This window comes from Oryctolagus cuniculus, chromosome 6 (genome assembly GCF_051225735.1).
Source record: "Oryctolagus cuniculus isolate XC-2025 breed Fujian yellow rabbit chromosome 6, ASM5122573v1, whole genome shotgun sequence".
Taxonomy (NCBI): domain Eukaryota; kingdom Metazoa; phylum Chordata; class Mammalia; order Lagomorpha; family Leporidae; genus Oryctolagus; species Oryctolagus cuniculus.
In genome coordinates, this window is record NC_142872.1 from 149,625,679 (window position 1) to 149,651,834 (window position 26,156).

The 26,156-nt window shown below is 49.4% G+C and overlaps 1 protein-coding gene across 1 annotated transcript in view; it reads right to left on the bottom strand.

Moving 5' to 3' along the window:
- FBXO32 (F-box protein 32) overlaps positions 1-26,156 on the bottom strand; it is a 38,149-nt gene that overhangs the window by 5,946 nt on the left and 6,047 nt on the right. Inside the window, exons 3-8 of the mRNA XM_002710762.6 lie at positions 25,320-25,369; positions 23,437-23,529; positions 8,811-8,904; positions 7,440-7,624; positions 2,090-2,272; positions 138-281 (exon numbers count right to left, since the gene is read on the bottom strand). Coding sequence (XP_002710808.1) covers positions 138-281; positions 2,090-2,272; positions 7,440-7,624; positions 8,811-8,904; positions 23,437-23,529; positions 25,320-25,369 — 749 coding nt within the window. The remainder of the gene's footprint in view (positions 1-137; positions 282-2,089; positions 2,273-7,439; positions 7,625-8,810; positions 8,905-23,436; positions 23,530-25,319; positions 25,370-26,156) is intronic.

Below are 26,156 nucleotides of genomic sequence, written 5' to 3' on the forward strand. Positions count from 1 at the left end.
AATATGTAATTATGTTTTAGTCAAGTACTGCTTTGCTCTGCAACATATGCACAGACTGTTAAAGGGAATAACAGCTGTAAAAATATGAACATGAAGTAAACAGACATGTCCCCACCCCACTCAGCCCGGGCTCACACCTTCCAGGACAGGATGTGACAATGCTTGCAGAGCTGGAGGGTGTCTCCATACTGCTCCCTCCTCGGGTAGCATCGGACAAGCTTGAAGTACATCTTCTTCCAATCCAGTTGCCCTTTGTCAGACAAAATTAATCGCTTGCGGATCTAAAAGTTAAATGAATAAAAGTCATTATAGGCAAACTTCAAGAGGATGGTTTGTGGTTTTCTGGTTCTGAGAAGTCCTACCTTCACCTTCTTCGCGTTTTTTAAAATCTGTACTACAGCCAGGGGTGGAAACTGTTATGAAATGAAGATTTACCTTCGTAGCTCCCCTAGTTAAACAGTAGCTTTTAATCAGTCTTTGAGAAACAGGTGGAGGGTGACCTTTCTTTGTAAAGTTGCATTTGGTGCTGTCGCGTTTAGGTGATCTCAGTAAACAGCTTCAGCGTTTTCTTTGCTATGGGCTTGAGGGATTATTTCCAGGGAGATGCAGTAACCACTTTGCACCAGGGCTCTGTTTTATGTTTAAATATTAGTGGCTCCCTGAATGGAACGTGTTGAACTCAACACATCTATATAAAGAAATTGGAAAAAAAATGAAGGCAGCATGACTCAGGGAAACAGAACAGGCTTGCAAGGCTCAAGTTCAAGTTCAAAGCCAGTTCCTGCACTCTGAGAGCTGCTTCATTAGTTTGGATGTGTCACCTAACCATTCGGTGGCTTCATCTCTTCATCATGTGGTTTTCTGGTTCTGAGAAGTCCTACCTTCACCTTCTTTGCGTTTTTTAAAATCTGTACCACAGCCAGGGGTGGAAACTGTTATGAAAGAAAGATTTACCTTCGTACCTCCCCTAGTTAAACAGTCGCTTTTATTCTTTATCTATCTATTTTCTTTTTAAAAATTTATTCAAAAGGCAGAGCTACAGAGAGACAGAGTGAGAGATAGAGAGAGGTCGGTCTTCCATCTGCTGGTTTACCCCCAAATGCTGCAATGACCGGGGCTGGACCAGGCTGAAGCCTGGAGCCCGGAGCTTCTTCTGGGTCTCCCACATGGGTACAGGGGCCCAAGCACTTGGGCCATCCTCCACTGCTTTCCCAGGCACATTAGCAGGGAACTGGATCAGAAGTGGAGTAATGGCCGGTGCCGCGGCTCAACAGGCTAATCCTCAGCCTGCAGCACCGGCACACTGGGTTCTAGTCCTGATCGGGGCACCAGATTCTGTCCTGGTTGCTCCTCTTCCAGTCCAGCTGTGTGTTGTGGCCCAGGAGTGCAGTGGAGGATGGCCCAAGTGCTTGGGCCCTGCACCCACATGGGAGACCAGGAGAAGCACCTGGCTCCTGGCTTTGGATCAGCGCAGTGCGCCAGCCACAGCGTGCCGGCTGCAGCGGCCACTGGGGGGTGAACCAATGGTAAAGGGTAAAAGGAAGACCTTTCTCTCTGTCTCTCTCTCTCACTGTCCACTCTGCTTGTCAAAAAAAAAAAAAAAAAAAAAAAAAAGAAGTGGAGTAACGAGGACTCGAACCAGTGCCCATATAGGATGCCAGCATTGCAGGTGGCATCTTAGCCAGGTGTGCCACTGCGCTGGCCCCTTAAGGTGGGTGCCTTGACGCCTAGCATTCCCAGAATCATTAGAATAAGATAAAATCTGCAAAAGCACTTGGACTGTACCACACCATAAAAGCACAAGTTATTCTGTTATAGAAGGAAAGGGTGGGTGCCAATTTATGATTTTTTTTTTAGCAAGTTGTAAAATGTGAACAGGTTAAGAATGTAAGTTCTTTTTTTAAAGTCAAAATGCCTGGAAAAGACAGACAAAACACATCCCATACTCATTATTTAGACCCTTTTTAGAGTGTCCTTTCTCTAGCCAAACTAGGGAGCTTTGGTGGGTGGCTGGGGGTGCACACGCCTCCCTCTTGGGAAGGGTGCCCAGGAGCTTCAGGCTTGGGGGGAAGGGAGGAGTCCCACTGACCTGCCGCTCGGAGAAGTGGTACTGGCAGAGTTTCTTCCACAGCAGCCGGTCCTCGCTGAGCACGTGCAGGTCGGGGGCCACCTGGCCCAGGCTGACCAGGTCCCGGCCGTCGCTCAGCCTCTGCATGATGTTCAGTTGGAGGCACAAGGGCAGGTCGGTGAAGGTGAGGCCTTTGAAGGCAGGCTGCAGAGAGAGGGTCAGAGAGCAGCAGTTCACCAGGCAGCTCGCCCTGAGGATGCAGCTGGCCGCCGCCCTCCGCCCTCAAGCTCGCTTATCGATCAGAGGTCAAAGGCAGTAATTCCCCCGCCCCGAGAGCAGTAACGAGACCCCTGGCCAGCACCCATGAAGAACAGTCTGGAGTGGCTTAAGCTGACTGATGCTGGCGGACTATCCGGTTTCCTAAGCTTCAACTTCTCACTGTTTAAGACTGCCCAGATAGCACATGTTGGGCCTCAGTTTCCCCACATCCAAAATGAAGACTCGGAAGATCCTTCCAGTCCCAACAGCTCCCCCCACGCCTTTCATCAGCAGTGTCCATGACCTGACAATTTACACTGCTCAGTTCTCCCCGCGGGCTGCGGGAACTGTACCTTCCGTGGTTTGTAAAATCCAGGGCTTTGCAAGGAAGGCCCCAGCCCTTGTCCTTTCTCATCTGCTGCTGATCATCTGCGCTAATAAAACCGCCCTGAGGTTGTCTTTGTGCTTCCAACACTTCAAAGCCTCTACTTTTTTGGTTAAAACTCCCAGGCCAATTATTTCATTAACTCCCTTTAAAGGCAAGGCCACTTGGCAGGAGTTCACTCTGTCAAATTTTCAAACCTGAACTTTTCCAAAATCTTTGCCCAGACCCCATGCCGAGCCCTTATTCCTGATAAACGGTTAACTGCTTGCCTGCCTTCTTGAATATAAACATATGAAGAAAAATATGTCACTCCCGTGCCTCCACGCAGGCATTTGGCTAAAGTCCATTCGCGTCTATTCCACCCCCTTCCTACTTCAGCACACTGCCTTGCCCAGGAAAAGCTGTAATTATATCTGATCCCCTCCCACAGAACCAGTTCCCTCAATTTATGCCTTCATCCCTTATTCTATGAATTATTTTTCCCAATAGAAATCGGCTCCATAGAATTAGATACGAACATTTCGGAGGAAAACAAGATTAAGTGCTGGAAAGACGCTGACAGAACTCTGGCCAGGAGAAGGCATCTGGGATGAAAGTCACCTTAATGGATTGTGGAGTGATGTATTTGTCTTTGGACCCAACTGTTAAAAAGTCAACTGTAAAATACAGCCACAGACTGAAGCCAATAAGCTCCGCTCCCCTCGCTGTCGCTCCTTCTTCCCCCGGTCAGTTGGGCATTTGTGTGCAAGGCTCTCGGGCTCCACAGGGATCCGGGAGAGCTCTCCACAAATGCAGCACCTGAGGCGAGAGGGAGGGTGTGGTGGCTGAAAGCCCAGCCCCGGCGGACAGGCCTGGGTTCAATCCCCGTGCCGCATCCCACCAGCGCTGAGGCCTCGGCCGAAGTATTCCTCACCACTCAGTCCTAATTTTTCTCGCTTAGAAAACGAGGTTGCTATGATTTCAGTGTTTGTCAACCCTCCCCACCCTGTTCCATAATAATGGCTGACGCCCTTCTAACACTGCACAGCCCACACTGTTCCCAAAGCTTTCTCTCTAGTAACTTCTCCCATCTCACCTCAGGGCCGTGGTGAGGGAAGCATCGTTGCCCCCATTTTCCACATGAGGAAAAATGAGGCATGGAGAGAGAATAAGCTGCCTCCAATCCCGTGGTTGGTGCATTGTCACCGTCATCCACAACAGAGGATGACACTGTCCAACTGTGTCCTTTGAACACGCAACGCATGCTTCCGTAGGCGGTGGGAGGAGACCCCTTGCTTCCGCCACTCATTCGTTCAACCAGAACTTGCTGACTGCCCACTGTTCTGGGCTGGCCGAGGGTGTGAGATGGGTGAATGCCCTTTCTTTGTGGGCTTTGTAAGCCAGCATGGCAAGAGAGTACATACACATTAGGTAACCTCAGACTGCTCTAACTGCGCTGAAGAAGGGACAGGAGAGTGGCTTAGTAGACTAGGTGGTCAGGGAAGGAGCAAAAGTAAAAGCCCTGAGGCTGGGACAAGTTCAGAGCGTGCAGAGAGCAGCTGGCCTTGGCTGGGGCGCCCCGCGCAGAGGGAGAGTCAGAGGAACGTCAGTGTTTGATCTCTTCTGCATGGGATTTCGTTGGATTAATAAGGCTTAAAAAATGCTGGATCATTGGGTACATAGTTGGAAAGAAAACTAGAATGAAAAAAATGTTTGGAAACCACTACTGTCAAGTAAGCTTTGCCATTTTAGGAATCAGGAGTCCAGGGTTCTGGCCTTGGGTCTGGTCCCAAGTGCTGTGTGATGCTGGGAAAGTCACTGGGTGTCTCTGGTCCCCACCTGATCTTCATCCCCATGAAGGGTAACAGTCACTACGATGGCCATTTCCAAAGAAAGCAAGGTGTCTGAGGAAATCAGCCCATGGAAGTACCAGGTGTGGGTGCTGGCCAAGTGGGGGCTGGAAGGGCCCGCGACAAGCTGTGTGGGCAAGGGCAACTATTGGAACAGTTGTCCCAAAGTTGCTGGGGGTGGGGGCGGGCGCGGGAAGATGCCCGCAGGACAAATGAGACTTGTTCATTTCTATCTCTGGCTGGGCAATCTCTCTTGGATTTAGAAAAACCAGTAAGCACTGAATCCAGGCCACAGAGGCGGCCAGAGTTCAGGGAGAGGGTGTACGTGGGCTTGCTGTGCGAGAGAAGGGATTTGGGTCTGAAACTGGCACTGTCAAACTCGCCCACACTTGAGGGATGGACATGGGGTAAATGATTGGAGCCAGTCAGGCGACTGTGTGTAATACGTATTCACAATCACATAACGGGTAGTTCCTGAGAGGTGACCGCCTCTGTGCGTGTGTGTGTTTGTGTGTGTGTGTGTGTGAGTGCGTGACTCTAACAGGGGCACACAACTCGGAGGCCTCCAGTGATTCTGTCTCAGAGCTTCAGAAACTAAGGCACGGAGAGGCCACACGCAGCAAAGTTCAGGCTGTGCATTTGAAGACTTCTTACCGTGGGACACTTGTCTAAAGGAGGTCAGAGACCCCTTTCTTCAGGCCACCTGCTCTTGATACGGGGCAGCTCCAAGCTCTATCAGCGTGGGTCCCGGAAGCCTCTTGAGGCAGCCAGAGTCAGTGATTAGATTAGGAAGCAGCGTGCTGTGTGAGCTGCCTAAGTGGGTGTGTCTTCTGGAGCCTTAGGATGACCCCAGCATCTTTCCTACATGTCCGTATGCCTCAGCCCCCCGCCCACTAGAAGTCCCCAGCCTCCAGGGCCACGTTTTGTTTTGAAAGCCCAAAGAAACTACTGATTTAGATCGCCATGCTCTGCTGGTAACCTGAGGACTTTTTTTTTCCTTTAGTTCTTTGATCCACCTTGAGTGATTTTTGTCTATGGTAAGAGGTAGGGATCTAATTTCATTCTTCTACATATATACATCTAATTTTGCCAGCACCTCTCATTGAAAAGACTGAAGAAATCTTAAAAAACTAGGAATGGAACTGCCATATGATCCAGCAATCCCACTACTGGGTGTATCCCCAAAAGACTTGAACACAGTGTATCAGGGGGAAGCCCGCTCTGCCATGGTTAAAGATGCACCGCTCTCAATAGCCAAAATGTGGAGTCAGCCAAGGCATCCATTAACAGGTGAATGGATAAAGAAAATGGACTGTTATTAAGTCATGAAAAAGGACGAGAGCCTGTCATCTGGAGCAAAATGGATGGGACAGGAGACATCACGTTGAATGAAGGAAGCCAGACAGAGGAAGACAGAGACTGCATGTTTTTTTCTTAGCTATGGGAGTAAAATAAAAAAAAAGAAAGAAAAGCAAACCTCAGTCTGAACACAGGATGCTGATTACCAGAGGCTAAGGGGGATGTGAGGGATAAAGGTTTTTGAATAAAAAAATTAGGGGAAAAGTTGGGTGTGTGACATTAAGTGTGACAACAGATTTTAAAAGGAGAAATGGGGTGAGGGGTATATGTTTGTATATACTGTTTGTATTACTACCTCACATTTTTTTGTGTTGTAAATTTAAAGCTATCCTAAAAATAAAATATTTAAAAAAGTTAAAGAGAATATAAAGTTCTTCATGGTACATGGAAAATTCATATTATGAAAAATAACAAGTATAGATTTCAAATTGTCTTTGCACCCAAATAAACTTTTCCTTAAAAAAATTCATTTTTGCCTTGAGTGAGACTTGCTCATCATTTGCCTACATTTATATTCGCAGTTCAGAGTTTGCAATCAAGGGCTTCCTTTGTCATAACTGCCAGGAATGGCATTTAGAATTTTAAAGGTCTAGTACCAGTTCTCCAGGCTCTATTCTATTCAAGGCTGCATTCTAGAACATTCTAGAGCCTCAAACTCATTCTTTATGAGGGAATGGGCAAAGAGGGCTCCAAACCGAGCTAAAGGGCAGGAGGACTGGGGCACAGTGGGTAAGATGCCCCTTGGCTGGGTGGGTGTTGCCATGCGGCGGGTTAAGCCAGCCTTGGGATAGCCACATCCCATAATGGTTCGGGTCCTGGTCACTCTGCTTCAGACCCAGCTTCCTGCTGGTGCTCCTGGAAAGGCAGCAGATGAAGGCCAAGTGCTTGGGTCCCTGCCCCCATGTGGAGGACCCAGATGGAGTAATTGGCTTTGGCCTGGCATAGCTTTGGTTGTTGCGGCCTCTCTGTCACGCCACCTTTTAAACCAATCAAGCAATCATAGAAAGAAAGAAGAAAAAGAGACTGTTTGGATGTCTGCCTCCCATATCAGCGTGCCTGGATGAAGTCCCAGCTCTCATCCCAACTCCAGCTTCCTGGTAGTGTGCACCCTGGGAGGCAGCAGGTGATGGTTCAAGTGTTTGGGTCTCAGCCACCCACATGGGAGACCCGGATAGAGCTTCTGGCTCCTGGCTTCAGCCTGGCTCAGCCACAAGTGCTGCAGGCAGTTGGGGAGTGAACCCTGGGGATGGGAGGTCTATGCCTTTAAGATAAATGTAAGTAAATAAATAAAGATAACAATACAAAAAATCAGGAGGCCGGCCAGCACAGCCCCCAAAAGCCAAGTTTCTGTCTTCCCCCCTGACGTGTCGGCTGGCTGCCTTCTTTCACATCCATGCGTCGTGTTTAGCCAAGTTCTTCCTCCCACCTTGCCCCTGTCAGGGAGGCCCTGGCCCACCTCGGCACCAGCACAGAGCATCAGCTCAGCCAGACCAGACCCTTGCACGGCCAGCGTGGATTCCAAGGCCTGGCCCCCGCTTACCCTGGTGATCTGGATGCTGCTGAGCTGCTGCTGCCAGAGCAGGATGGTCTCCATGCGGTACACCCACATGTTGATGTTCCCGACCAGCACGGACTTGCCGACTCGCTGCACCAGCGTGCATAAGGACGTGTACAGGGTCTGCAGCAGCTCCCTTATCAGTCTGATGTTTTGCTGGTCTTCAAGGACTGGAGTGGGGGAAGCGGAACAAGAATTCGTGTTATGCCCGGGGGACAACTCTGTTTGATAATGGGGCCTGTCTTCTTCATTCTGCTCCTGTTACTCTGGGCACGGCCTCTGGGGAGGTGGTTTTCTTTCCCACTGGTGTTTATCCGACACTTGGCAAGCTTCCATAGGGTCGAGTTTCCGTGATCTAGGGCTCTCTTTGTTCTGCTCTCCCCGGTTTTCTGTCAAGCCCCTTTCTTGTTTCATCGCTCCCTCTACACCAAGGGCTCACTTGATCGGAAAGCAGTGTGGGTTTTTTTCTTTTGCCTTCTGAGACTTAGTTCTGGGGGTTGGAGGCTTTTTTTTTTTTTTTTTTTTTTTTTTTTTTTTTTTTTTGACAGACAGAGTGGACAGTGAGAGAGAGAGAGACAGAGAGAAAGGTCTTCCTTTGCTGTTGGTTGGTTCACCCCCCAATGGCCGCAGCGGCCAGTGCGCTGTGGCCGGCGCACCACGCTGATCTGAAGCTAGGAGCCAGGTGCTTCTCCTGGTCTCCCATGTGGGTGCAGGGCCCAAGCACTTGGGCCATCCTCCACTGCACTCCCTGGCCACAGCAGAGAGCTGGCCTGGAAGAGGGGCAACCGGGACAGAATCCGGTGCCCCGATTGGGACTAGAACCCGGTGTGCCAGCGCTTCAGGTGGAGGATTAGCCTAGTGAGCTGCGACGCCAGCCCTGAGCCTGGGTTCTAATCCTGCCAGGCTGAGTAGTTAAGAACAAATCACTTCTTCTTAGGGGCCTCAGCTTCACCACAGAAAGCAGCTGAACCAGACACCTAAGGTGCTGGCTGGTTCGATTAGTCCCTGGATCTAGTCTGCCTCGGATGTGGCTCAGCTGTCTAGGAATCTGGAGGCTCCGTCACCAAGCGCGGGGCATGTGCCTACTCGGAGAAGCCTAAAGGCTTTAAACAGGGCAAATGGATGATCCGGACCAAAGGAGAGGCGGGTGGTGGGCGTGAGCTGTGTCCCCTTCTGAAATGGGATCTGGGCCCCTGGAGTGCAGCTGAGCTGTGCACTCCCATCCACTCCCATTCTTTTATTTCTAACCACACGACCACGCTATGGGAAGAATCCACCTGCCTGACCCCCTGTCTACAAAAAGGGCGAGAGTGAGAGTGAGTGAGTGAGAGCGAGCGAGCGAGCGAGCGAGCTCACCTTTCAGTACCACTTTCTCCAAAATGTTCATGAAGTTCTTCTGGGCGATGCCACTCAGGGATGTGAGCTGTGACTTCGCTATCAGTTCCAACAGCTGTGGATAAAAATAGACAGTGCCAGGCTTAGAACACAGAGATACTTTTCTCCTCCAATCGTCACTTCTGAGTCACGTGACCAGTAGATACAGACCCACAGGGAGAGGTAAAGGGCAGGCAGCCCCCTCCCCCCACCCCAGGTGCTCAGAGTGAAAGACACATGGGGGCAATTCAAAACCCAGAATCAGGCTGCAGAGTCAATGGCTTTATTTATTTCTTTTCTTTTAAATGTAAAGAGCTTTGGCCGCAGCCAGGGCTAATCCCTTCTGTGAGTCCCACTTCAGCAAGCGAAGCCCACAAACTCTGAAGGGAACAAAACCTCCCACGACCTGCATAATCACCCTGCGGGGTGGGGTTCTGCTGCCCACCTTGAACTTGCTCTCCACCGGCATCCACTGCTCTCAAGGCGCCTAAGAGCTCCCTGTTCTGCAACCACAGGCATTCTCCAAGGAAGGGGGGATTCTTTCTTTCCCTCCCTCCCTCGTCATTAATTTTCGTTTTCCAATGTTTGGATTCCTGCTAATACGTGTGCACTTTTATGGGGGTCCAGGGTAGTATTTCCACACGCACACAAGGTGTACACTGATCAAGCCGGGCAGCTAGCCTTTCCATTTCCTCATCTTTTCTTTGTGTTTAGAGCTTACCAGCTCCTTTCTGCCAGCTCTTTACACAGAATACAATACCGTATTGTGAGACAGTTACCCTACTGTGCTGTGGAACACTAGAGCTTGTCACTTGTGTCTGACTGCGTTTGGGCACCCATTATACAACCTCCCGCTACCCCCAAGGAAGTGATGACTGCTCTCCAGATGTCTCTTGTTTATGCAGCATTCAATGAACAAGTCTATTAACTGGAACGTCTTGTTGCACCTGTTTCACAGGAAGAGAGGAAAATTCAGGGATGGATGTTCTGTCTACCTCTTTCCACTCAGGCCATGAGTTCCCTGTGGCTGAGAACTAGGATCCTGGGGTTTTTAGCCCTAGGTTCAAGTCTTGATTTGATCACTGATTTCCTCTGTGTTCATGGGCAACTCACTGAATTTCTTGGTGCCCCAGTTTCTTCTTCTCTTTGAATAATACTTAGGAGCCCCCCGAGGTTGCTGCGAGCTTGAAATGAGAGAATGCCCATACAGTCCTTTGCACATGACCCGGCACGAAGCAGGTGCTAGAGAAAGGTGTGTTTCTTGAAGGAGTTTGTCCTAGTCCTACCACTCTCATTAGGGACAACCAGAAGGAATAATGATAATAACTGGAGTTACTGCATTCTGAATCCTTCTTTTATCCTCAAAGCAAAATTGCTAACACATGTGTGGTCTCGCTGAAAAGCCCATGAGAGCATTTCAGGCATGGAGAGCCAAGACAGTGTGGCAAAAAAAGTGTCCTACATGAAGGATCTCTGTGGGTGAGACCCCAGTGGAAAGCAGGGGCCATCAAAGAAGGATGTACTTTTCTCTGAAGGGAGGAGAGAACTTCTACTCTGCTTGTGGCCGTGTCCAAATACTGACAGAGACTGTGGACTCAAAAGGCTTCCATAGCCTAGGCAGCTCATGTCAAGAGCCTCGGGTGATCACTGACGTCATAAATAAGAGTGTCAGTTGCTAAATTAACAACAGGAGTCACTGTGTACTTTCTTCCCATGCAGGACCTCTATCTCAATGAGCTGTATTATGAGAATTAACTGTAAAACTTGTTCTCAGTTTTGTGTGTGTGTGTGTGTGTGTGTGCAAATTGTTGAAATCTTTACTTAGTATAGAGTTGGTCTTCTGTGTACAAAGTTAATTGAAAATGAATCTTAATGGAGACTGGGGCTGGGAATGGGAAAGGGAGGAAGAGGAGGGGTGACAGTGGATGTGGGAGGGTGAGTATGGTGGAAGAACCAGTATATTCCTAAAGTTGTATTTATGAAATTTGTACTCATTAATAAAAGGTTTCTTTGCGGGGGGGGGGAGGAGGACTGAGTTGCAAGGAAGAACTGAAACTCTGGGATCAATGCCCCAGGCCGTTGCTTCTAAGGCATTTGTTTCAAAACGTCCCCATGGAGTCTTTTAGGAGCCTGTCAAACCACAATATAGACTTTTAATTTCCTGAACTTAATTTACTTTAAATTGAAGAAGAAGAAGAAGAAGAGGGGAAAAAAAAATCCACAACCCACACCCCTTTGCTGCCTGGCCTATGCGTCTTTCACAGGCAGGGGGAGTGGCAGCCACCTGTCTGGGAGGAGCAGGTGAAGCTGGCTTGCTCTGGTTAGCACTGGTGCCCCAAGATGGGGAGTCAGGACCCTCGACGTGCTGCTAAGAGAGGCAAGAAACCTACTTGCCATTAGGGGCCACGGCCATGGCCAGAGACCACACCAAATGCTCTCTGCCTGTCTGGTTTGGCTCTGCCCTTAACCAGCACGTGACAGTCAAGAGAGAAACAAAACTGGACCCCAAGGGTCAGGCGAAAGCTTTCATTTATCTCCCTGACCAGCAGCAAGATTCCGAAGGCCCGGCCGCGGCTCTATTAATACCCTGGGCTGCACATGACCAGCACCAAGCCCGAGCAAAGAAAACAAAACCCTGGAGTCTGCACTTGAAGGGCAGCCCACTGCGGCTGTGACTCATCGCCGCGTGGGAGGTGGCTCCAGGGTGTGGGGGGAGCAGGCAGCCCTGCCTGAAATCCCCCCCAAAGCCCACATCCACGGGCCTCCCACCTCCTGAGGGTGTCTGTGTTAATCCCACCCCCCCCAACACACTGATCCCAGGGCTAAGGGCTTCTCCAGGCTATGACGAGGCCCGGGAGGGGAGGGGAACAGAACACTCCGGTTTGGCTGCAATGATCTCTGAGTGAGGAGGAGGAATACAGCACCAACACCGGTCTGCCGTCAGCAGAGTGACGTCCTCAGCCCGGGTTTCAGCCTTCTTTGGGGAAAGTGCCAGGTGGCAGTGGAGCCAGAAGGGACACTGGAACAGGAGAAGACCTGGAGTCTCTTAGCTAGGCGACCTTTACAGCTGTCATGCATCCAGAGAGTCCTTTCGGGACAGAGGTGTGACCAAAAAGACGACAAAGATGCAGGGTCCCTAGTTCAGGGCATTTGCTGTGCGAGTCCTTTAATCTCTCTGAGCCCCAGTTTGCCCAGTTCCAAAATGGAAAGAAAAAGACAACCTACTTCACAGGACTTGGGGAATTAGATGAGCTAAATAAGGAAAGATCCACTGTAACTGCGAAATAGAAGGCATTATTATTATAAGGTATTCTTCCTCCCTCTGGTCCCAAGCCGTCTTTTAGTGAGGTTTGACTTTGACATAGACGGTTGGCCAACGTTTTCTGCAAAGGGTCAGCGAGTAACTGTTTGGAGGTCTGTGGGTCACGTGGTATCTCCAGTGACTCACTCAAGTCTAGAGCCACCGGTGTTTGCACGAGCCACATAGAATATGCAAATGAGCAGGAGAGATCCAATAACACTTGACTGGTGAAAACAAAGTGGAGGGCCAGAGTTGGCCCCTGGGTTGTGGGTCACTGACTTCTCTGGTATATAGCATAGAATTTCAGAGCAGAGGCTCCAAAGTCAGCTGCCTGCCTCAGTTTCCCCATCTGAAAAATACGTATCACATCAGTATGTGCATCAGAGTTGTGGTGACAATGAAATGTGTTCAAAAAGCAGTCACAAGAGCTCCTGGCACAAAGAGCAGACTCAGTACATTTTTTTTTTGTTTTGTTTTTTGTTTTTGTTTTTTCCACAGGCAGAGTGGACAGTGAGAGAGAGAGAGAGACAGAGAGAAAGGTCTTCCTTTGCCGTTGGTTCACCCTCCAATCGCTGCGGCCAGCGCACCGCACTGATCCGCTGGCAGGAGCCAGGTACTTATCCTGGTCTCCCATGGGGTGCAGGGCCCAAGCACTTGGGCCATCCTCCACTGCACTCCCTGGCCAAGCAGAGAGCTGGCCTGGAAGAGGGGCAACCGGGACAGAATCCGGCGCCCCGACCGGGACTAGAACCCACTGTGCCGGCGCCGCAAGGTGGAGGATTAGCCTAGTGAGCTGCGGCGCCGGCCCTAGTACATTGTTATCATTAGCCTCATCATAGCACTGAGAGCACTACTAGGCAGGAAACTGAATTCACAAAGTAGATCTAGTGCAAGATTCAGAATTCCTGTATTTCAGTTGTGCATGTCATCAGCCAAATACCTAAATGCTTTTGAATTTTCAAATCTCTTTCTGTCATCTTTATTATACCTGTGATACATTTAATAGCTTCTTATCTTTTTTTAAAAAAGATTTATCTATTTGAAAGGCAGAGCTACAGAGAAATAAAGAGAGAGCAAGAGGGAGACAGAGAGAGATCTCCCATCTACTGGTTCACTCCCCAAATGGCCACAACAGTCAGGGCTGGGCTAGGTCAAAGCCAGGAGCCAGGAGCCAGGAGCCAGGAGCCAGGAGCTTTTCCAGGTCTCCCATGTGGGTACAGGGGCTCAAGCACTTGGGCCATCTTAGGCTGCTTTCTCAGGCACATTAGCAGGGCGATGAGTCGGAAGTAGAGCAGCTGGGACTTGACCTGGCACCTGTATGGGATGCTGGCATTGCAGGCAGTGACTTAACCTCTTACACCACAATGCCAGCCCCTTCTTCCTATATTTTGATCAAAGTTAATATTGGTACATTTTATAACTTGCATAATTGCATCTACCATGTCTTATTTTGCTATCAGCATTGGGTATTTACTATGTGCCAAAGACCATGCTTTATATATGAGACCTTGTTTAATTATTTTTCTTTTTTAAATTATGATTAAAGTTTGCGAACGTTATTTGAGAGAGAGAGAAAGAGAGAAAAAGAGACGAGAGACGGCCGGCGCCGCGGCTCACTAGGCTAATCCTCCACCTAGCGGCGCTGGCACACTGGGTTCTAGTTCCGGTCGGGGCGCCGGATTCTGTCCCAGTTGCCCCTCTTCCAGGCCAGCCCTCTGCTGTGGCCAGGGAGTGCAGTGGAGGATGGCCCAGGTGCTTGGGCCCTGCACCCCATGGGAGACCAGGAAAAGCACCTGGCTCCTGCCATCGGATCAGCGCGGTGCGCCGGCCGCAGCGCACTGGCTGCGGCGGCCATTGGAGGGTGAACCAACGGCAAAGGAAGACCTTTCTCTCTGTCTCTCTCTCTCACTGTCCACTCTGCCTGTCAAAAAAAAAAAAAAAAAAAAAAAAAGAGACGAGAGAGTGATTAAGCTCCCATCCGCTGGTTCACTCCTCAAATGCCCACAACTGAAGCTGGATCATGGCTGGGGCCACGAGTCCAGTGTGTAATCTGGGTGTTCCACGTGGGTGGCAAGAATACAGTTACTGCCTCCCAGGGTCGCTGGAGCCAGGAATAAAACTCAGTCATGCCACTGTGGGCTGTAGTCATCATAACTGCTAGGGTGAAGTCCACACCCTTGATTCATTTTCAACTACAACCCAAAGAGGTCGGTTCTCCATCAGACAAACAAGGATACTGATGCTCAGAGAAGTAAGTGGCTTGCCCAAAGATACCCCCGCAGCAGTAAATGGTGGAGCCAAGGCTTGAGCCCAGATATGCCCAACAGAGAACATGTATTTTGAAAGCTTAAGGACTTTAGCTTGTCAAGGCCAATGAGCTTTGCATCTAGGGCCAAAGTTTGCTCTAAAAAATAGTAGCAAGACCATACATTGTCACGTTCTAGGGAAACTGAGTCTAGAAATTCTATGCAATATTATGCTGTAACTGGTAATCAGCATTTAATGTTAAGGATGAGATGAACCCAGAAAGCATTAATAGCATGTTTAGGATGAGGCACTTGCTTTGGGTAAATCCATCCGTATAACGCTACAGGACCAGAACTAGTAGATGGTGTTGTGTGGAATCCGCAGTAAAGAGGACTCCCACCTTGTTGAATTTATTCCTGAGTTAAGAGAGCTGTGTGTCCTGGAGGGCAGATTTGTATCTAGCAATTTGTTTACTGCGATGACTTAGCCAAGTGGATTCTTTGCCCCCAGCCACAAAAGCAAAAGAGCAGGGGAGAGCAGGGGAAATGTCCTGTATGGAAGTGGCTGTTTTCTGGGGGGCAAATTTTAGCCCAGGTGCTAGGGACTTGTGGCTGTGTTTAAGGAGAGGCAGGAGGATAAGGGGGAAGCGGGAGGATGGTTCCGGGCTCCTCCTGGATTCCATGGTATCATCACGGCATGATCGGCTGTGATTGGCCGTACAGTAACTGGAATGGCTCTTGGCCACTGGAGGAAGGGCTAGTGGTCACTGCATGCCGAGACCACATCCTGCCCTTCAGCTCTGACTCATGCTGGCTTTGGAGATGACGAGTGGGAGAAAAATGGAGCTGTAAGCAGAACTGCAGAGCAGATCTCAGAGCAGATGTCGACCACAGTTTGAAGTGGCGAGTGCAAGGGGAATGGGAAGAAGAGAGATTTCCCTCCTACCTAACTTGACTTGCATGAAAAGCAGTGTCCTGTCTGCTCCTTCCTGCGGCTCGCGTTAGCAGAACATTCATCGTCACGCTGTTTCTGTGCTTACTCTTCAAATGGCTTCCCTTTGTATTTAGGAAAAAACCCAAACTCCTTAGCATGATTATCAAGATCTTCCTTGATCTGGGCCCAGCGTCATTTTGCACAGTGTTTCCCAAACTCGTGCTGCTCTGGCCCACACATGCTGATTGAAGTTCCTAGAACAGATCAAGGCCCACCTCCAGGCCTTCGCTGCTGCTACATCTTCACACCCCTTGGGTCTCAGGTCAAATGGTGCCTGTCTGGAGCTCTGGGGACCTCCCTGATTATCCTACCTGAAACAGCCCGCACGTCCCACTCCCCCATCTTTACCTTACTATGGTGTCATTGTTCTTCGTGTTTGCATTGATGCCCCTCTGAAATGACCTTGGCTTGCTTGCTGATCGCCTAACCAGGATATAAACCTCAGGACTGCATGGTTATCCTGTTGGCCACTCTACCCCCAGCCTGGCACGTAAGAAGAACTCAACAACTGTTTGGTTTTATCCCAGCTACTTTTTTTTTTTTTTTTTTGACAGGCAGAGTGGACAGTGAGAGAGACAGAGAGAAAGGTCTTCCTTTTTTCCGTTGGTTCACCCCCCAATGGCAGCTGTGGCCGGGCACAAGGACTTGGGCCATCCTCCACTGCACTCCCGGCCACAGCAGAGAGATGGACTGGAAGAGGAGCAATGGGGACAGAATCCGGCTCCCCAACCGGGACTAGAACCTGGTGTGCCGGCGCTGCAGGTGGAGGATTAGCCTATTGAGCCGCAGCGCTGGCCTATCCCAGCTACTTTTGAACTTACAGTGGTGCCCTGTCCCCTGTTCTGTCCACTGGAACAGCAATGTGTGCTCAGTAATCCTGTTTAAATTGAGCTCCCCCTCTATGCTATGATTCTATGTGGCTGAAGGCCACACAGCTGTTGGCCTCTGAGCCACCACCACTCCCCTTCACCTCAGTTCTTCCTCACCTCCAGCTTCCTGCTCATGCCGTGTGTCTCTGAAAGCCTTTACTCGCCTCTCCATATGGCCAAATCCTGGCCACCCTTCAAGGAAGGACAGTGCCAGGTTCTACCTCTTCCGAGAAGTCATCTCTAATCCTTTGGACAGGACCCCACTTATGCACTGTTGGCTCAAGTAGCTGTGCCTTTGTCCCCCAGACTAGCCCAGGAGCACCTGACAATAAGGGGTCAGCCCTCATATGATTCTATTCTCAAGTGCTATGGCAGCACTGGGTATCTGGGCTTAATAGCAGAAATGTCTCTCCAGGGATTTGAAAGCACTCACTTGTAGCAATTCGTCAGAGACAGGAACCTAGCTGGAGGATGTTTTTGATTTTTCTATTCCTTGTCATTGGCGATCTCTTCATTAGGGGCCTGCAGATTCTAGGTCGCGTCTACTCAGAGTACAGTGTCAAATCCTCTCAAGAACACCTCACTTTGGATGGAAAAAGTCTACTGATCTGGCATGAAAACTCAGCTCACCTGTCCAATTTGGCACATTCCCCGGTACATGATGCACCCAACACTGCCTGGAAACCTAGGTAGACTTTTAACATAAAATATATTTCTGGGCCCATGTTAATATATATTTAGATTCTGAGTCCTCAAGAGAAAAATGACACAAAGTAGTGGTTTCCAAAGTGGGATGAGAAGGAACACCAGGTGGAAACTTTGACGTTTAATTTCACCTTTAATTTCTATTTCTGTGTGCCTTCCCTTAGGATGTCCCTAAGGATGGTGATGACAGGAACAGCAGCAAGTACTGCCCCTGCTGAGCTAAGGAAGGGCCAGGAGCTGATCTAAAGGGCTTCACGTGTTTGAACTCAGCTGAATTCTCACCGCAACACCAGGGGATGAATACCATTGTTGGCATCTGTGTAGGTTTATGACTGACAACGGAGAGAGACTTGCTTAAATCACTTTTTGCTGTTAGGACTCCTTGGTCAAACCCAACACTGCTCTAGTCTTTAGTCTCCCTACTTGTACAGGTGCCTGAGTTTCTGTGGGCACCCCTGCTACCTCTGCCAACACCCCCAACCTCTGCACTAGCCCCCCCTTCTGCATAGGCTCCCCTCCACTCTGTAGCTGTGCCCCCATGTCTCTAAGTGTCCTGGCTTCTGGGGGCACCTGAACCCTGCAGAATCTGAATGCTTAATAATAATCAGAGGCCGGTACCGTGGCTCACTAGGCTAATCCTCCGCCTTGCGGCGCCGGCACACCGGGTTCTAGTCCCGGTCGAGGCACCGGATTCTGTCCCGGTTGCCCCTCTTCCAGGCCAGCTCTCTGCTGTGGCCCGGGAGTGCAGTGGAGGATGGCCCAAGTCCCTGGGCCCTGCACCCCATGGGAGACCAGGAGAAGTACCTGGTCCTGCCATCAGATCAGCGCGGTGCGCCGGCCACAACACGCCGGCCGTGCCGGCCATTGGAGGATGAACCAACGGCAAAGGAAGACCTTTCTTTCTGTCTCTCTCTCTCTCACTGTCCACTCTGCCTGTCAAAAAAAAAAAAAAAAAAAATCAGAGATTGACGAGGCGAATGCAGAGGAATGCAGACTTTCTCCTCTAAAATCGCCAGCAGCCTGAAGGACCCACCCAGTGCCCCAGAGTGAAGGCCCTGTCCGTTCTCCTCATCTGCAGTCATCTCGCTAAAAGTCATTTTCAGACACTCTGCTGACTCTGCTGCTGCCGTAGAGGCTGGCCTCCTCCCCCTATCCCGGGTGCCACCGATTTTAAGACCCTGGTGGCTGAGGCCACCCTCCACCTCCGCCACCAAGCGTGTGTCGCACTAAATGCATGCAAGGTCACTGCGGCCGAGGAACCTGCGCGGAGGGCCAGGCCGCTCAGACTCTTCGTGATTCACCAGGGGCTTGGCAACAGCACGCCCTTAATTTAAGGCGTCGGGTTTAAATTTGAACCACTGTGCCGTATTTCAGCTTTTCATTTGCCAAACCGCCAGTCAACTTAAACTGAAACATGTTTTTTGGAAAATGCGTTTAGGGGTAGTAGGAATGCAGTAATTTGCTGGAAGCATTCAGCCGGACTGAGGGTGGTGAGGCTGGAGAAAGTAAGAACGTGCGTGGGTCCTGGGTGGACATGTTCTTTGCTTGCAGAAGGGTTGCAAGCTTCTGTTTGTCCCTTCTCATCCAGCAGCACATGGGGTCAGTTTACAGAGTCAGGAAACTGGTGTCAGGTTCCCCATGACCTCCCAGGGCTCAGGATGGCAGCTATGGTTACCAAAGAGCTGGTCTTGTCCTCATCCACAGAGGAGTGAGAATGGCGGGTCAAAGGCCATCCTGGCACTAACGCTGTCTCCTGTGAGTGTGTGTGTGTGTGTGTGTGTGCGCATGTGCAGCCAGATATGTCAGTGACTATGAAAGAGGGCAGGCTTCCCTCTGTGTCTGCCATCCCAGCAACGTGGTGGAGGGGAAGACAGCACTGGACCAGGAGTCAGAGAACCACGCGTAGGTCCTGCTTTTATTCCGCACTCCTCCCTGGCTGGGTGACCCTGCACAAATCACTCAGTTCCTTGGCCTCTGCTTCTTCATCTTTTTTTTTGACAGGCAGAGTGGACAGTGAGAGAGAGAGAGAGAGAGAGAGAGAGAGAGAGAGAGAGAGAAAAGGTCTTCCTTTGCCCTTGGTTCACCCTCCAATGGTCGCCGCGGCCGCCGTGTTGCGGCCGGCGCACCGCGCTGATCCGATGGCAGGAGCCAGGTACTTCTCCTGGTCTCCCATGGGGTGCAGGGCCCAGGGACTTGGGCCATCCTCCACTGCACTCCCTGGCCATAGCAGAGAGCTGGCCTGGAAGAGGGGCAACTGGGACAGAATCCGGTGCCCCGACTGGGACTAGAACCTGGTGTGCCGGCGCCGCAAGGCGGAGGATTAGCCTAGTGAGCCGCGGTGCCGGCTTGCCTTTCAAATAAACTTCACCGCTCCTTGGTACTTTTCAAATTCTGCCTCATGGCATCATGGCAGTAACTTGTTTTAATGCCTATTTCTCAAATCACCAAACATATTGGAGAGCAGAGGCCAGTAATTTTTTTTCTGCAAATGGCTAGAGTATATGTTCCAGATTTGCTGGCTGTAGGGTCTCTGTCGCTCAAATCTGAGCACAGACAATATCTAATGATTGAATATGGTTGTGTTCCAATAAAACCTCATGAGAGTGAAACCTGGGTTTATGAAAATTTCATGGGTCACAAAATATACTTCTTTCAATTCCTTTAAACATTGAGGAAATGCACACATCATCCCTAGCTTGTGGTCCAAACAGAAGCAGATGGTAAACTGTTCTGATGTGAGGGCCAGCAGTTTTCTGAGTCCTGCTCAAGCCAGGATCGAATCTATCTCCTCTTTCTATTTCACCAGTGGCAGGGCCTGGTGAAAATCAGACTTTGGGGTAATACAAGTTTGGATTCAAGCTGCATCCCTACTTCACGTTATACTCAGCAATAACATATATTTAATCTGCTGGTTCCATGCCATATTTCATGGGTACAGCTCATGGATCTTCTCCCAGTAATGCAATTGTTGTCCTTTGTCTCACTGGGGAACAGGAGCAGTTGACTGGGTAAATGTTGGTTTGAGCCTGACGGGGCGGGGGGAGGGAGCACACAAGGATCTGAAAACTGCACAACTATTCTAAGTGCTTTCAAAGTCCCGCTGTGAACAGGCAAGTCTTTGCCCTGACTGTATCTGGCCTACAGATTGAGATTCAACCATGCGGGAAAGATGGCTGCACATGTTCAAATCCCCCTTGCTGAGAAATCAGTGAGAATGTATTTTGAAATTTATATAACATTTCCCTGTCCATTACCTTTATTAACATATTATATTCTCCATTCTCACAAAAATGCTTAGATACAAGTATGACTATCCTAGCGTTTTAGTTTAAGTGATAAAATGATTGATTTGCAGAAATATCCTAGCTATGCATTTTGAACTTTGAGCCAGAATGTAGGAGGGGCTACCCTCTCTTCCATCACTGAATTTGTGATGGATCACAGCACACACTCCAGAGGTCGCATTTAGAATTTAATGCTTCCGTGTGTCTTTTTTAAAAACTTATTATGCAAAATAGAACATTTGGGCTCCAAAGTAGTTTCTGAGCTGGTTCACAAATTTGAAAACTCATTGGCGTCACCTGGCAGATATTTTCGAAGCAGCAATGCCCTGGCACCACCTTCAGTGAATTAAATTAGGAGCACTATAGTCCCTGCGAGCCAATGAGCTTTGCGGGTGGTTCAGCATGCAGCTGGCGCTAGTGGGTGATGGCCTCTGAAACTTGCTTCCACTTGGCTCGATGCTAGAGGCCCACTCGGCCCTGTGGCCTCACTGTGCTCTGGGGAATCAGCACCCACCTCCTCCCACCCCACAGCTGGCTCAGCACAAAGCCTCTGGTCCCAAAGTCTAGGATAAACTGTTTTTGCCAATGACCTTCCACAAAGAGGTAAGTGACTGCTTCTAAAGCCTTAAAACCATTCATTAAAACACATAGCTAACATGGCACTGCCATTGAGAGAGGGCAGGGGAGGAAGCAGGAACAAAGAGTGTAGCTGGAAGCCAGTTAAGATGACAAACACAGGCCCTAGGAAAAACCTTTCCAATTTATAGGAAAAAAAATTCGGGTTCCAAGAATTCCATGAAATTCTCACACTAACTGATAAAGACAACTTGGAGATGGCAGTGTGGGCCATCTCTTTTGTGACCTTGGATGTCACTTTGTGGGTAGGTGACAGCCAGCAGGAACATACAATTGAAAAAGAAATTGTTTTTAGCTTAAAAAGTGTACTTGGCCTTTAAAGGCTTTAAGCTTTTTTTTTTTTTTTTTCTTTTTCTCCTCTTTCCCCAAAGGGCCATCAACACTGGTTAGCTCCTTAATGAAACCAAGCAATCACTGTAGCATCAAAACACCACTAGGTCAAAGTCAAAAGCTGGGGGAGAATTTACTGGCAGGCTTCCTTGCAGGGTTGGTTTAAGGATAAGAAGAGTATCTGAGAAGTGTAGCACGCTCCTAAGAAGGAAAACCTCAACACACAGCGCCTATCATTAGCATGCTTTAAGTTCTTCGTAAAAATAACATATTATTTCTCAAATGACAGTGAAGGGGGAAAAATGCTCCTTCCCCAAATCGACTCTTCCCAGTATTTCTGAACTCGACAATTTGCACAGCATTTGACAGTTTCTCCAGCTTTAACACTGTGCAAGAGAAAGTGCTCGTGATGCACCACACAAGCCGATTCCGCCAGACACAAGTTCTCCGCACCCAGCGGCTGAGTCTCACAGCTGCCCTGTGAAGCGGAGCTGAGTCCTTCATACAGAGTGGGAACCCAGGTCTCAGGCGGAAGGAGCTTGAAGTCAGACAAGCTGGGAGCTGACCCCTGGCCATTTTTCTCTATCCCCTCTCCTCACACAGACTTTATTGTAGTGGTTAAGAGCACAGACTCCCTCCCAAATGGCAAACCCTGAATTTGCCACTTTGGGATCCCGTGGGACAAGTCCTTTTACCTTGCTGTACCTACTGCCATCTGTTTGCATGGGGATGATAGAAGTTAACTATACTTCATGGGATACTGACAGGCTGCAAGATGTAAATGTGAAGTAAGTTTCCAGGGTTATGATCTTTGTTCCTTTGCTTTATCTCTCCGTGGGAGAAAAAGTAGGTAGCAAGGACGACCATCTAAAAACTGACCATTTGGCTGAACAGTTCACAATGAGACAGCAGATGTAGGCCTTCCCCTAACACCTAGAAGATGGAAACTAGTCATATTCTTAGCAACAGAAGTTTCCAGATCTTCCTGGGCCCATTTCCAGCCCCCGTGGATTAGTTTTCAGGCACCAAGAGGACTAGGTGACCTCCTTAAGCTGGCAGAGCCGCGCTGAATGACATGAACATTTCACCCAAGGAGGTCTCTTATTTTCAGTCTCTTTGGATTGGAAGGAGGGCTTAGCTGGAGCAGACAGAAGCGCTCATGTGTCCTGGGCTCAGCTCACAGCTTCCAACCTGCTTCTTGCAGGCCTGGGTTTGCATCAGGCTGGCTTGGAAGGCCAAGCCTGCATCTGCCCAGAGGGCAGGTGAATGATCAGGCCCCAAGGGGGTTTGAATGTCATCATTCTGGCTGAGCCTTTGTAATCATCTGACTCAGTGACACAGCAATGACGAGCCCAGTACCGCAAGGATAAAGAAAACCCAAACCAGACCAACCAACAACCACAGGGGAAAATTCCCTCCTGCTTTTGCAGCCTAAACCCCGAGTGTTAGCTGCTACCTCCCAGGTTGAGTCCTGACAAAAATGGACAAGGGTGCTCCGGAGGAAAATCAACAACAAACCGTTAAAACGAATCAATAACTTGCAAGAGCTGGTTAAGTTTACTTGCTTTGCTACTTTCTTCATTCATATTTTTCTAAAGCTCATTAAACTTTTTTTTCCCAAAATAATTTTTAAAATGGAAAGTGACAGACCCAAATCAATAGTTGGGAGCTTTAGGTAGACAGGAAGGAAGCCGAATATTATTATCACAGGGGAGTGGGGGTAGAAGGGAGTCCCAGGAAAGAAGCCCAAGCTGCTCTGAACGGATCTAGTCCTGTGGCCTAAACCAAGAATGCCTGGGGGTTACCCAGAGTCAGGGGAAGCAGGACAAGAAGTGGAAGCCACCCGGGGTGCAGGAGGTTTTGAAAACAAGCTAAAGTGCTAACCTTAGGGGCTCACTTCCTGCCACCCCCTCACTGCTGCAGCCAGAGCCTGTGCGGCCTTCGACACATTGATCTAGGGGCTGGGGGGAGAGGGCGCAGGCTCAGAAGGGGCTGGGAGTGACTGCACTGTTGAGCCGCAACGGTGGTCTCTGTCTCTCGGGGTCCATCTCATGGACGTCCCAACGGGACCTGCCTAAGAACTTGAAGTGCATCGCCAAGAGGGAGGTCCAGCACTCTATCTTCTGTCTGCCTCAAAATTCTCAGGGGTCCTAAAAAGTGATTTTTTTCTGGGGGGGGGGGGGTGGAGGACGACGTTGGGACAATCCAAAGAGATGATTCAACCAGATGGCTTTGGGACTCACCCGGACGACGTAGTTAAATCTTCTGGAATCCAGGATGGCTGTTGAAAAGTCCAGTCTGTTGAAAGCTTCCCCCAAAGTGCAGTATCCATGGCGCTGCGTGTGAAAACAGGTGCACAGGGTTACTCCTGCCACAAGGAGGTCATTCTCTAGAGCAACCCAGCTGGACTCCCCCAAGCAAGCCTGATGCCCGGCTTACGTAATCTGGCCTTGGCTCTTGTTTTTGCACCCATAATCCCTGTGAGCCATCCAAGTGCGTATACAACCGGGCGATGCCTTAGTCAGCGACTCCTGTTCAGGACTTGCAGTATTTGGGAGCTTGTTCTCTGCACACACTAGTGTGAGAAAATCCCAAGTCGCTGCTTATCCAGGAGGGAGTGCAAGCTGGATGTGTGATGGGCGAGATCCTGACGGCTGGGGCCTGTTCTGTACCCCACCTGCCTCAGCTGTGGCACCGCCTTGCCTGGCACGGCTCATGCTGCTCTCACGGTGATCATCAGAACCATTCTGAAGGCCTCATGACAAAGCAAATGTTTTCAGTGCACAAGGAACCAGGAGCATAGAGTCCCAGTTCTGTTCCAAGTGTCTGGGTGGTCTTGGGTACACCACTGACCCCCTCTGGGCCTCAAATCCCAGAGGGAACTGGATGTTCTCAGAGGTCCTTGGCAGTGAGGGAAAATCTATGACACTGCCTTGCAGCCTAGTTGCATGAGCAAATACCCAAGTAATACAAAATGTCTGTAAAACAGTTTTATCAAGTACGCTACAAATGTACAACTTTTATATATCTGCTAAGAAACCAAGTGTGGGGGCCGGTGTTTTGGTGCAGCAGGTTAAGCCGCTGCCTGTAGCCCTGGCATCCCATGTGGGTCTTGCTTTGAACCCGGCTGCTCTGCTTCTGATCCAGCTTCTTGCTAGTGTGCATGGGAAAGCAGCAGAGGATGGCCCAAGTGCTTGGGTCCCTGCACCCACGTGGGAGACCAAAGGAGGCTCCTGGCTCCCATTGGCCCAGCCCAGGCCATTGCAGCTATTTGGCGAGTGAACCTATGGATGGAAGAATCTCTCTCTCTCTCTCCTCCTCTCTGTAACTCTTTCAAAACAAACAAACAACAAAAACATGTGGCTATAATAATGTCTTCTACACCACTGCTGAGGACTGAAGACCTCTGCTCTACTTAGGGATTAGCCCTTCTAAAGGGCTGAACCTTAATGAAGTTGAAGTTGGAGGTCTCAGAAGACAAAGGGAGGAAATATCCTGAGATCAAAGCCAGGACTTTGTAATCACACAGTGGAGAAGGGCATAATCCTTTCTGCAGGGCACTTTTTTTTTTTTTTAAAGATTTATTTTATTTATTTGAAAGAGTTACAGAGAGAGGTAGAGATAGAGAGAGGTCTTCCATCTGTTGTTTCACTCCCCAGATGGCCGCTACGGCTGGAGCTGTGCCAATCCGAAGCCAGGAGCTTCTTCGGGGTCTCCCACATGGGTGCAGGGGCCTAAGGACTTGGGCCATCTTCTACTGCTTTCCCAGGCCATAGCTGAGAGCTGGATGGGAAGAGGAGCAGCCGAGACTAGAACCAGCGCCCATATGGGATGCCGGCGCTTCAGGCCAGGGCTTTAACCCGCTGTGCCACAGCACCAGTCCCTCTGCAGAGCACTTTCATATGCATGATTTTACTCCTGCCTGGGGAGTCTACCTGGTGACTTTTGCTTCTCTCTCTCTCTGTAGCCCTAAATTCTGATGTTGGCAAGACAGCAAGCTGCTAGCCACCCCACCCGTAGCCGAGAAGACAGTCATGACTGGCGGCAATGTTAGGCCCAGTTTCCCTCTTCCCCATCAGGAAGGCATCATGATAAGCATGACTTTAATTAAAGCGTGGGTGCTCACCTCTTTAGTACTTCCTTTGTGAACATAGATCCATTTTTCTTGGTGGAAATCTATAGACAAAACAACACAGCTTTAAAATTTGTTACATGTCTGAGAATTCAGACACGCCTCTTCATTTACTCTAAAGCTTACACAGTTCTGATAGAAATGCAAAGCTCTACTGATAATCCAAGAGGATGCAGATACTGAATTTCTGCAGGATATGGACACTGAAGCTGTACGTTGCTTTGTCGGAAGTGCTCCAAAGTCTTTGATGGTCAGGTTTAGTATAATAACAAAGCTCAAAGAAAAACAAACAAACAAACAGGCTAACACCCAAGTCCAAGCTTGTTTTAAGTGCCAAACCTAAAACTTAAACAAGGCCATAAAAAAGCAGAAACAAAACAGATTAAGACGAAGAAACCATCATGCAATATGATGATCGAACTAAAATAACCTGTAATTCCTGCTTATTAATAGAACCTTACGTGCTCTGCTGATACTTGCATGCAGCATAATACTAGTAATATTTATACAAGGAAAGATGGAAAATATCTCTTTCCAAAGCCTCCAAACAGTTCAGAATGAAAGCACACTCTGGAATTGATTTAGCTGAGCACATCACTGTATAATCACTATATTACCCGTGTCAAATGCAAGGGGCAAGCAGGAGCAAAACACCCCAACTAGCAAATGACTCACAAACAAGACTATAAAGAACACGTAATCTCGCTTGCAAAACGCACAGCCAGGTTTCTATGTGCAAAGATCGGGGTATCCTCTGTCAGTGGCACAGTAAACATTAAGGCGATGTCTGCCCCAGGGGGCGGGAGGTTGGCACCTCACAAGCCAATCAGA